At 71.8% G+C, this 12,602-nt stretch overlaps 1 protein-coding gene across 1 annotated transcript; it reads left to right on the forward strand.

The window, feature by feature from the left end:
* The first annotated feature begins 8,624 nt into the window (after positions 1-8,624).
* On the forward strand, positions 8,625-10,868 carry LOC142419979 (small ribosomal subunit protein uS3m-like). The gene is made up of 4 exons (XM_075523412.1): positions 8,625-8,719; positions 9,534-9,696; positions 9,782-9,893; positions 10,529-10,868. Exons 1-4 carry the CDS (start codon positions 8,625-8,627, stop codon positions 10,810-10,812), a joined length of 654 nt encoding a protein of 217 aa, XP_075379527.1. The 3' UTR covers positions 10,813-10,868.
* Positions 10,869-12,602: the final 1,734 nt, after the last annotated feature.

The following is a 12,602-nucleotide window of genomic DNA, read 5'->3' on the forward strand; positions in this document are numbered from 1 at the left end:
GGCAGCGCTGGCAGGGCCGAACCCCGCGGCCTCTTATAGCCCTGGCGGGAGGTGGCCGCTGGGACGACGCCAGCACCGTGGGGACACGTGAGCCCCGGCCACGGGGACACCTGGGGGCCGCCACCCCGTCCCCCGCCTCGTGTCCCTGCTGCTGTCCCCCGCGCTCCCGTGTCCCCCATGGCCACGTCCCCGTGGGGCTCCCCGTGACCCCATCCCACCCCCGTGCCCACGGTGGCGGGGGACGGACACGGTGCCGCTCCTGCGGTGACAAAGACTTTATTGAGCTGGGAGGGCTGGGGTGGCCGTGGCATGGGGGGACATCACGGGGGGGACGTCGGTGACGTCAGGTGGCCTCAGAGCTGGCTGGTGCCTGGAGGGGGGAGAGGTGGCAGCGGGGACAGGGCACCCGCAGGCACTGTGTCCCCATGTCCCTGTCCCCATGTTGTCCCCGTGTTACCGCACCCCCATCTCCCATGTCCCCCCACACCCCCATGTCCCATGCCCCCCCGTGTCCTATGTCCCCATGTCCCCGTGTCCCATGCCCACATGTCCCCACGCCCCCACGTCCCCATACCCCCACATCCCCCCATGTCCCCCCATGTCCCCATGTCCCCATACACCGCTGTCTCCCTGTCCCCAGACCCCCATGTCCCCGTGTCCCCATACCCCACGTCCCCCCATGTCCCCCCATACCCCCATGTCCCCACCCACGCACCATGTCCCCATGTCCCCATGTCCCCCCATACCCCCATGTCCCCATAGCCCTGTTTCCATGTCCCCCCCATGTCCCCCCATGTCCCCACTGCACCCCCATGTCCCCCATCCCCATGTGTCCCCATGTCCCCCCATCCCCCCACCACACTCACATGTCCCCCCTACCCCCATGTCCCCCCTACATCCTCCCACCCCCATGTCCCCCCGTCCCCATGTGTCCCCTGTCCCCCCTACCCCCATGACCCCACCACACCCCCATGTCCCCCCATGTCCCCCCATCCCCATGTCCCCCCATGTCCCCCCTACCCCCATGTCCCCCCATCCCCATGTGTCCCCATGTCCCCCCTATCCCCATGTGTGCCCCCCACCCCCCCATGTCTCCCCATATCCCCATGCCCCCCCATGTCTCCATGTCCCCACCACACCCCCACGTCCCCCCATGTCCCCCCTACCTCCATGTCCCCACCACACGCCCACGTTCCCCATCCCCATGTGTCCCCATGTCCCCATGTCCCCCCATGTCCCCACCACACCCCCATGCCCCCATGTCCCTCCATCCCCCTATGTCCCCACTGCACCCCCATGTCCCCCCATGTCCCCCCTACCCCCATGTCCTCCCCACATCCCCCCATGTCCCCCCATCCCCATGTGTCCCCATGTCCCCTCTACTCCCATGTCCCCCCCACACCCCCATGTCCCCCCATCCCCATGCCCCTCCATGTCTCCATGTACCCCCCACACCCCCACATCCCCCCATCCCCATGTGTCCCCATGTCCCCCCTACTCCCATGTCCCCCCCACACCCCCATGTCCCCCTTACCCCCATGTCCCCCCATCCCCATGTGTCCCCATGTCCCCCCTACCCCCATGTGTCCCCCCCGCCCCCACCCCCCCATGCTCCCCCATGTCTCCATGTCCCCACCACACCCCCACGTCCCCCCATGTCCCCCCATCCCCATGTGTCCCCATGTCCCCCCATCCCCACGTCCCCCCATGTCCCCCCATCCCCATGCCCCCCCATGTCCCCACACCTCCCCCCGTTCCCACGCCCCCCCCCCCCCTCCATGGCAGCACCCATGGGTGCGCCTCCCCCCCCTCCCCTTCCCGTCAGGACTTCGAGGCGCCGCGTCCCCACCCTCGGCTCGAGAGCCCTCGTGGGCCGGGCGCGGCCCGGCCGCCTGGGCCCCCGCCGGGGCGGGGGGCTCACCCTCAGCAGGGCCCGGGGGCACCAGCGCAGGAGGGCGCAGACCCTGCCGGGGGTCACGTGCTTCCTCAGGGCCTCGTCGATGAGCACCAGGACGCGGCGCAGGAGGTGATGGCACAGCCGCGCCCCCGCCCGCAGCCGCCCGCACACCAGGTGGGTGACGCGTGCCACCCCCTCCTGCGGCACACGTCAGCACCCGCCGCGGGGGGCACGCGGGGGGACCCCCCGCGCACGGGGGGCGGCGCCTCGCACCAGGGCCTTGCATCGCACGAGGGGCGTCGCACGAGGGAGGGGAACGTGGTCTTGCACGAGGGCCTCGCACGAGGGGCATCTCATGGGGGGGACGGCCTTGCACGAGGGCTTTGCACGAGGGGCATCACTGTACGCAGGGGTTTGCACAGGGGCAGCACGTGGGGGGGCATCGCCTTGCACGAGGGCCTTGCACGAGGGGCATCTCATGGGGGGGTGACCTTGCACGAGGGCTTTGCACGAGGGGCATCGCACGGGGGCAGCACATGGGGGGCATCGCCTTGCACGAGGGGCATCTCATGGGGGGACGACCTTGCACGAGGGCTTTGCACGAGGGGAATGTGGTCTTGCACGAGGGCCTTGCACGAGGGGCATCACCGTACGCAGGGGTTTGCACAGGGGCAGCACATGGGGGGGCATCGCCTTGCACGAGGGCCTCGCACGAGGGGCATCTCATGGGGGGGACGACCTTGCACGAGGGCTTTGCACGAGGGGCATCGCACGGGGGCAGCACATGGGGGGCATCGCCTTGCACGAGGGGCATCTCATGGGGGGGTGACCTTGCACGAGGGCATCACTGTACACAGGGGTTTGCACAGGGGCAGCACATGGGGGGGCATCGCCTTGCACGAGGGCCTTGCACGAGGGGCATCTCATGGGGGGGTGACCTTGCACGAGGGCTTTGCACGAGGGGCATCGCACAGGGGCAGCACATGGGGGGGCATCGCCTTGCACGAGGGGCATCCCGTGAGGGGGACGCCCTTGCACGAGGGCCTCGCGCGAGGGGGTAGCACCTCGCACGGGGACGCGGCCTTGCACGGGCACCTCGCGCGGGGGGGGGGCTTTGCACGAGGGCACCGCGCGGCGGCGGCGGCCCCCCGCCCCGTCTCACCCTGTTGTCGGGGTCCACCACCGCGCCCCTGATGGCCTTCACCACCCGCTGGCAGAGGGTGCAGCGCAGCCAGTCCCCGCCCTGCGCACCCGCGCCTCAGCACCCGCCGCCGGCCCCGCGCCACCAGTGTCCCCAGTGCCCACCAGTGCCCCCCAGTGCCATCCCGGTGCCCCCCAGTGCCCCCACAACGCCATCCCAGTGCCCACCAGTGCCCCCAGTGCCGTCCCAGTGCCCCCAGCGGCCCCCCGTGCCATCCCAGTGCCCCCCAGCGCCCCCCAGCACCCCCACAAAGCCGTCCCAGTGCCCCCAGTGGCCCCCCATGCCATCCCAGTGCCCCCACAACACCATCCCAGTGCCCACCAGTTCCCACCCAGTGTCCCCTCAGTGCCGTCCCAGTGCCCCCAGCGGCCCCCCGTGCCATCCCAGTGCCATCCCAGTGCCCCCCAGCGCCCCCCAGCACCCCCACAAAGCCGTCCCAGTGCCCCCAGCGGCCCCCCGTGCCATCCCAGTGCCCCCACAACACCATCCCAGTGCCCACCAGTTCCCACCCAGTGTCCCCTCAGTGCCGTCCCAGTCCCTCTCCGGGTGCCCACCCCAGTGCCCGATGGGTGCCCTCCCAGTGCCCTCCCAGTCCCCCGCGGGTTCCCCCCCCCCCCCAGCCCCCCACAGCCCCGTCGCCCCCCGTGTCCCCTCACCACGGTGTCATTGTCACCCAGCTGGAGCTCATCCTCGGCGTCGCGGAGGGGCAGGTCCAGCCAGGGCCCCCCAGCACCCCCCGGCAGGGTGTCCGGGGGGGGCCCCTCGGCCCCCGCCAGCAGCAGGACTGGGCAGCGCCACGTCAGGGGACGTGTCCCCATGTCCCCTCCCCCGCCCCCACGTCCCCTCCTGCCTCCCCACGTCCCTGTGCCCCTGCTGCCCCTCACCCTCCGGTACCTCCATGTCCCCATCTCCCCCGTGTCCCCGTTGTCCCCGTCCCCGCCCCCCCGTGTCCACACCTCCCCCATGGCCCCATCGCCCTGGTCCCCACGTCCCCCGTGTCCTCATGTCCCCGTTCCCCCCATGTCCTCGTCCCCTCTTTGTCCCCGACCCTCCGTGTCCCCATCCTCCTGCTCCCCTTCCCCATGTCCGCCCTGGTCCCCACCCCTCCATGTCCCCTCTGTCCCCACCCTATGTCCCCCATGTCCCCGTCCCCCGTGTCCCCATCCCACCAAAGCCCCATGTCCCCACATACCCATCGCCCTGGTCCCTGTCCCCTCCCACCATGTCCCCATCTCCCCCATGGCCCTGGTCCCCGTGTCCCCCTCCCTGTCCCCCATAGCCCCGTGTCCCCCATGTCCCCATCCCCGCCGTGTCCCCCTCCCTGTCCCCCATAGCCCCGTGTCCCCCGTGTCCCCATCCCCGCCGTGTCCCCCATGTCCCCATCCCCCCCGTGTCCCCCTCCCTGTCCCCCATAGCCTCATGTCCCCCGTGTCCCCATCCCCTTCGTGTCCCCCTCTCTGTCCCCCGTGTCCCCATCCCCCCCGTGTCCCCCTCCCTGTCCCACATATCCCCCTTTCTGTCCCCCGTGTCCCCATCCCCCTCGTGTCCCCCTCCCTGTCCCCCATAGCCCCGTGTCCCCCGTGTCCCGATCCCCCCCGTGTCCCCCTCCCTGTCCCCCATGTCCCCATGTCCCCCGTGTCCCCATCCCCCCCGTGTCCCCCTCCCTGTCCCCCATAGCCCCGTGTCCCCCGTGTCCCCATCCCCCCCCGTGTCCCCCTCCCTGTCCCCCATAGCCCCGTGTCCCCATCCCCCCCGTGTCCCCCTCCCTGTCCCCCATGTCCCCATGTCCCCCGTGTCCCCATCCCCCCCGTGTCCCCCTCCCTGTCCCACATAGCCCCGTGTCCCCCGTGTCCCCATCCCCCCCGTGTCCCCCTCCCTGTCCCCCATGTCCCCATGTCCCCCGTGCCCCCATCCCCCCCGTGTCCCCCTCCCTGTCCCCCATGTCCCCATGTCCCCCGTGCCCCCATCCCCCCGTGTCCCCCTCCCTGTCCCCCATAGCCCCATGTCCCCCGTGTCCCCATCCCCCTCGTGTCCCCCTCTCTGTCCCCCGTGTCCCCATCCCCCTCGTGTCCCCCTCCCTGTCCCCCATAGCCCCGTGTCCCCCGTGTCCCGATCCCCCCCGTGTCCCCCTCCCTGTCCCCCGTGTCCCCATGTCCCCCGTGTCCCCATCCCCCCCGTGTCCCCCTCCCTGTCCCCCATGTCCCCATGTCCCCCGTGTCCCCATCCCCCCCGTGTCCCCCTCCCTGTCCCCCATAGCCCCGTGTCCCCCGTGTCCCCATCCCCCCCCGTGTCCCCCTCCCTGTCCCCCATAGCCCCGTGTCCCCCGTGTCCCCATCCCCCCCCGTGTCCCCCTCCCTGTCCCCCATGTCCCCATGTCCCCCATGTCCCTATCCCCCTCGTGTCCCGTCCCCGCCACCCCCATGTCCCCCCCTGCCCGTCCCGTGGGGGTCCGCACCCGTGCCCCCGATGAGCAGGGACAGCAGCAGCGGGGCCATGGTTGCCGTCCCCCAGCCCCGGGGGACCTTTATGTCCCCGCAGGGCGGGGTGACACCCAGGGTGACGGCAGGAAGTGGCCCCCCCAAAACCGCAGCGGTCGCGGGGGGCCCCAGGCATCCAGGAACAGTGACCCCCCCTCACGTCTGCTGGGGGGCTGCGAGCTTCCCCCCACAGTGCCCGGGGGGGACGGGGGGGGACATGGGGACACGGGTGACATTGTGGGGACTGGGGGGGCCGGGAGAGAGCAGGAGGACTGGGGGGACATGGGGGGACAAGGAGGGACAAGAGGAGACTGTGGGGACCTGGGGGACACTGGGGGACATTGGGGGGGACAGGAGGAGACTGTGGGGACCTGGGGGACATTGGGGGGGACAGGAGGAAACCGGGGGGACCTGGGGGACATTGGCAGGACAAGAGGAGACTGTGGGGACCTGGGGGACATTGGGGGAGACAGGAGGAGACCGGGGGGACCTGGGGGACACTGGGGGACATTGGGGGGGACAGGAGGAGACTGTGGGGACCTGGGGGACACTGGGGGACATTGGGGGGGACAAGAGGAGACCGTGGGGACCTGGGGGACACTGGGGGACACTGGGGGACATTGGGGGGACAAGAGGAGACCATGGGGACAAGGGAACCTTATGGGGACTGGGGGGGCCAGGAGAGAGCAGGAGGACGGGGGGGACATGGGGGGACAAGGAGGGACCTGAGGGGGACATGAGGGACAAAGTGGGAGGCCAGGAGGGACCTGGGGGACCTTGGGGACCTGGGGGTCTGGGGGGATGTGGGACACCCTGGGGGGGGACAAGGGGACACTGTGGAGACCTGGGGGGACTTTGAGGATGGGGGGGACGACAAGGGGACACCACGGGGGCCTGAAGGACATGGCGGGGGGGCAAGGAGAGAGCAGGGGGGCACTGGGGGGGACGAGGTGGGACCTGGGGGGATGTGGGGGCACAAGGCAGGGGAGACGGGGGGGCGACCTGGGAGGACTTGGGGGGCTGGGGAGGATAAGGGGGGACCTGGGGGGGGGGGGGGGGCGACAAGGGGAGCTCGGGGGGAGCCACGGCGGGGGCCACGGCGGGGGCGGTGTCACCCTCCCGTACCCAGCAGGTCCCGGGGCCACCGCAAACCCCAAAGCCACCGGGGGGGGGGAGAAACGGACAGAGGGGGCCCTGTCCCTGCCCCCCAGCCCTGCCCCCCGCTTCCTGTCCCCGTCCCTGTCCCCGTCCCTGTCCCCGTCCCCCCTCGCGAAGCCACAAACCTCCAGCGCCCGCGGCCCCCGCCTCCCTGCGCGCAGCGGGGCACGGGGGGGCCGGGGGGGCCGGGGGGGGCGGGCGGAGCCCCCCGAACCCACCCTGGGCTGCTGCCACGGCCGGCGGGGAGGGGACCCGTCCCACGGCCCCACGGCCCCACTGCCCCCCACTGCCCCCCACTGAACCCCACTGCCCCCCACTGAACCCCACTGAACCCCACGGCCCCACTGCCCCCACTGCCCCACTGCCCCACTGCCCCCCACTGAACCCCACTGCCCCCCATTGAACCCCACGGCCCCACTGCCCCACTGCCCTCCACTGCCCCACTGCCCCCACTGCCCCCCACTGAACCCCACTGCCCCCCACTGAACCCCACTGCTCCACTGCCCCCCACTGCCCCACTTCCCCCCGGCACCCCACGGCCCCTGGACAACCCCCCCCGCAGCCCCCAGTACCCCCAGTGCCCCCAGTGCCCCCAGTATCCCCCGCCCTCGTTGCCTCCCAGTGCCCCCAGTGTTCCCAGTGCCCCCGCTACCCCAAGGCCCCCATTCCCCCAATACCCCCAGCGCCCCAATTACCCCAGTACCCCCAGTGCCCCCCGAACTACCAGTACTCCCAGTATCCTCCAGTGTCCCCCAGTGCTCCCCATTACCCCCAGTGCCCCCAGTACTCCCCAGTACCCTCCATTACCCCCAGTATCCCTCAGTGCCCCCCAGTAACCCCAAATGTCCCCCCTTACCCCCACTGCCCCCCAGTACCTGCCAGTACCCCCAGTAACCCCAGTATCCCTGCTCCCCTCAGTTTCCCCAGTACTCCCCATTACCCCAGTATCCCCCAGTGCCCCCAGTATCTCTCCCAGTACCCCCAGTATCCTTTAGTGCCCCTGTTACCCCCAGGATCCTCCAGTGCCCCCAGTAACCCCCAGTGTCCCCCATTACCCCGTGTGCCCCCCAGTACTTCCCAGTATCTCCCAGTATCCCCAGTGCTCCCAGTACCCCATCACCCTCAGTTCCCCCAGTACGCCCACTACCCCCAGTACCCCCAGTCTCCCCAGTATCCCCCAGTACCCACCATTACCCCTACTACCCCCAGTGCCCCCAATAACCCCCAGTATCCCCCAGTGCTCCCAGTATCCCCCAGTGCCCCCAGTAACCCCCAGTGTCCCCCATTACCCCGTGTGCCCCCCCGTACCTCCCAGTATCCCCCGTTATCCCCAGTATCCCCCAGTGCTCCCAGTACCACTATTACCCTCAGTTTCCCCAGTACCCCCCATTACTCCCAGTACCTCCAGTGCTCCCAGTACCCCCATTAAACCCAGTACCCCCAGTATCCCCCTGTACCCCCCGTTACCCCCATTACCCCCGGTGCTCCCAGTACCCCCAGTAACCCCCAGTACCCCCCATTACCCCCAGTAACCCCCAGTGCTCCCAGTACCCCAGTAACCCCCGTTACCCCCAGTATCCCCCAGTGCTCCCAGTACCCCCATTACCCCCAGTGCTCCCAGTACCCCCCGTTACCCCCAGTACCCCCAGTGACACCCGTTACCCCCCATTACCCCTAGTACTCCCGTTACCCCCGTTACCCCCATTACCCCCAGTACCCCCCGTTACCCCCAGTATCCCCTAGTACTCCCGTTACCCCCCTTACCCCCATTATCCCCAGTGCTCCCAGTCCCCCCAGTACCCCCAGTCCCCCCGGTCCCCCCCATTCCTCCCCCGCGGCCTCCAGCCGCCAGGGGGCGCCGCCCCGCCCCGCCCCGCCCCCCCGTGCCAAGATGGCGGCGCCCGCGGCTGCTCGGGCGCTGCGGGTGAGGGAGGGGACGGGGAGCGGGGACAGCGGGCGTGGGGACACCGGGTGTGGGGACACTGGGTATGGGGGACACCGGGTGTGGGACACCGGGTGTGGGGACACCGCGTATAGGGGACACCGGGTGTGGGGACACCGGGGACACCGGGTGTGGGACACCGGGCGTGGGGGACACCGGGTGTGGGGACACCGGGGACACCAGGTGTGGGGGACACCAGGGGCTCCAGGCCTGGGGGGGGGCTGTGGGCATGGGGGTCTCTGGGGACACCGGGCGTGGGGACACCGGGTGTGAGGGACACCGGGGACACCGGGTGTAGGGGACAGCGGGTGTGGGGACACCGGGGACACCGGGTGTGGGACACCGGGCGTGGGGGACACCGGGTGTGGGGACACCGGGGACACCGGGTGTGGGACACCGGGCGTGGGGACACCGGGCGTGGGGACACCGGGTGTGGGGACACCGGGGACACCGGGTGTGGGACACCGGGCGTGGGGGACACCGGGTGTGGGGACACCGGGGACACCAGGTGTGGGGGACACCAGGGGCTCCAGGCCTGGGGGGGGGCTGTGGGCATGGGGGTCTCTGGGGACACCGGGCGTGGGGACACCGGGTGTGAGGGACACCGGGGACACCGGGTGTAGGGGACAGCGGGTGTGGGGACACCGGGGACACCGGGTGTGGGACACCGGGCGTGGGGGACACCGGGTGTGGGGACACCGGGGACACTGGGCATGGGGGACACCGGGTACAGGGGACAGCGGGCGTGGGGCCCACGGGTGGCGGAGGCCCCGGGGACACCCCGTGTGGGGGCTCCAGCAGCGGTGGCTCGGCTCTGGGGACAGCGGGCAGGGGGTCACAGGGCGGGGGGGGCTGCAGGCGTGGCGTGCCCGGGGGACGCTGCCCGTGGGGGGCACGGGGGACCAGGCAGGGCCAGCCCCCCCCGCTGTCCCTCACCCCCGTCACCTCGCAGGCAGTGCCCCGCGTCCGCCCCGGCCCCGATGCCACCCGGCACCTCCACACCACCCCCGCCTGCCTCAAGGTGAGCCCCGGGGGTGCCCCCCCCCCCCCCGCCCCCGCCCCTCCCGTGGGGTGTCCCCCCCCCTCTGATGCCACTGTCCCCACAGACGCGGGCGGCGCGGGTGCGCGTGGGCAAAGGGGACAAGCCGGTGACCTACGAGAAGGCGCACGCCCCCCACTACATCGCCCACCGCAAGGGCTGGCTCTCCCTGCACACCGGTGGGTCACCCCGCGTGCCCCCGGGGCCGGGGGGGACCGTGACGCCGCGGCGGGGACGGGGGGTGTGGGGCACGGGGCACCCGTGGGCGTCGCGGGGGTGGGGGGTGCGGGGATGGGGACGTATGGGGCAGGAGGGCGTCACGGGGACGGGCTATAGGGCGTGGTGGGGACGGGGACGTGGGGGGGCACACGGGCATCGTGGGGGCAGGACTACGTGGGGCACAGGACACTGTGGGGACAGGGACACGTGGGGCACACGGGCATCATGGGGATGGGGCACATGGGCACGGTGGGGAGGGGGCACGTGGGACACGTGGGCGTTGTGGGGAGGGGACGCGTGGACACTGCAGGGACGGGGCCATGTGGGGCACACGGGCATCGTGGGGGCAGGACTATGTGGGGCACAGGACTGGGGACAGGGACACGTGGGGCACACGGGCACGGTGGGGAGGGGACACACAGGGACAGTGACGTGGGGCACACGGGCGTCGCAGGGGCGGGGCGCACGGGGACGGGGACACGTGGGGCACAAGGGCACCGCAGGAACGGGCCGCGGGGCAGCGCGGGGACGGGGGCGGGCGCGGCGGTGCCGGTGCCGGTGCCGGTGCCGGTGCCGACCCTCTCTGCGCCCGCAGGGAACCTGGACGGGGAGCCGGGCGCGGCGGAGCGGGCGGTGGAGGACGCCTTCCTGCGCCGCTTCCTCTACGGCACCTTCCCCGGCGTGCTGGCCGACGAGCCCGTGCTGAAGCGCCGCGCCAACCTGCTGGTGGTCTGCGCCGTGCTGGCGCGGGGCCTGGCGCCCGCCAAGCTCTACTTCCTGGTGGGCTACGCCGAGACCCTGCTCGCCCGCTTCTACAAGTGCCCCGTGCGCCTGGAGCTGCAGACGCTGCCCGCCAAGGTGCCCTACAAGTACCTCTAGCGCCCGGCCCCGCCCCGCGGCGGGGAATAAAGGGGCTTCGTGCCCGCTCTGCCCCGCCCGTGGGTCGCGGAGGCTTTGGGGGGGGCCCCGCGGCGCCCCCGTGCCCCGGGCGGCCCCGGCCCCGGGCGCCCTCGCGCCCCACGCGTCCTCGTCGCCGCCACGGCCCCGTGCCCCGCGCGGCCCCGGCTTTGGGTGCCCGTGTGCCCCACGGGGCCCTGTCCCTGTATGCCCCATCCCAGAGATGCCCGTGTGCCCCACGGGGCCCTGTCCCCACGATGCCTGTGTGCCCCACACAGCCCTGGTCCCCACAGTGCCCGTGTGCCCCACACGGCCCTGTCCCCATGATGCCCCTGTGTCCCACATGGCCCTGTCCTCGTGATGCCCCTGTGCCCCACGTGGCCCTGTCCCCGTGTGCCCCACCCCTGCCTCGCCCTCGTGCCCCACACGTCCTTGTCACCACGATGCCCCTGTGCCCCGCGCAGCCCCAGCTTTGTGGTGCCCATGTGCCCCACACATCCCTGTCCCCACAGTGCCCTTGTGCCCCCCATGGCCCTGTCCCCCCGCTGTCCCCTGCCCTGTCCCCGTGATGTTCCAGTGCCCCACATGGTGCCGTCCCCGCGATGCCCACGTGCCCCACGTATCCCTGTCCCCACGGTGTCCGTGTGCCCCGTCCCCGTGACGCCTGTGTTCCTCGCGTGTCCCTGTCCCCACGATGCCCACGTGCCCCACGTGGCCCCGTCCCCACGATGCCCTTTGGCTTGTCCCCACGGTGTCCTCGTGCCCTATGTGGCCCTGTCCCTCTATGCCCCATCCCAGTGATGCCCGTGTGCCCCCCACGTCCCTGTCCCCACGATGCCCATGTGCCCCACAACTCCTTGTCCCCACAGTGCCCTTGTGCCCCACAAGTCCCCGTGATGCCTCTGTGCCCCACAGGGCTCTGTCCCCACAGCGCCCGGTGCCTTGTCCCCACCGTCCCCTTGTGCCCCATGTGGCCCCGGCCACGTGGTGCCCGTGTGCCCCACACCCTGTCCCCCTGTCCCCCTGTCCCCGTCCCGCACAGACCTCGCCACGCTTCACAGCCAAGGTGCAGTTTCTGTGTAAGGTGCCCCAGCCCCCCCTGCCCGTCCCAGTTAAACCCAGTCCCGAATGTGAGAAAACCAGTTTAAATACGACAGCAGTAGAAAAAGCAGCGGCGGGAGGGGGCGGTGAGGGCAGCGGGGCTCAGCCCTGCCCGGGGACCGTGGCCTTGTCCTTTGGCCCTGCACCCCGCTCCGTGCCAGCCACCGTGTCCCCCCCGTGTCCCCTCCCGTGTCCCCTGCCGTGTCCCCTGCCGTGTCCCCCCCGTGTTCCTTCCCGTGTCCCCTGCCATGTCCCCCCCGTGTCCCCTGCCATGTCCCCTGCCGTGTCCTTCTCTGGCATCCGCGGGCCGGGTCCTGTGGGGACGACAGGGGACGGCGCCAGGCTGTCACCGTCCTCGCTGGGGAGGACACTGGGGATGGGGCTTTGTCCCCAGGCGGGGACAGGGGGGCCTTACCCACGTAGCTGAGGAGGACGGGGAGGAAGACGAGGCCGTGGGCCAGCCCCACCAGGGTGATGATGAGGTTGAGGCTGAAGAAGATCTGGATGAGCTTGGGCCTCGGCGAAGGCCAGCACCACGATGCCGGGCAGGTTGGTCACGGCCACCCCGGCCACCACCTGCGCCCAGGACGGGGCCAGTGACAGCCGGGTCACCCCGTCCCTCCGCTCCCCGGGGCGGGGAGGGGGTCCGCGCGGCCGTCGCCCCCCGTCCC

This window comes from Mycteria americana, chromosome 23 (assembly GCF_035582795.1).
Source record: "Mycteria americana isolate JAX WOST 10 ecotype Jacksonville Zoo and Gardens chromosome 23, USCA_MyAme_1.0, whole genome shotgun sequence".
Lineage (NCBI taxonomy): Eukaryota > Metazoa > Chordata > Aves > Ciconiiformes > Ciconiidae > Mycteria > Mycteria americana.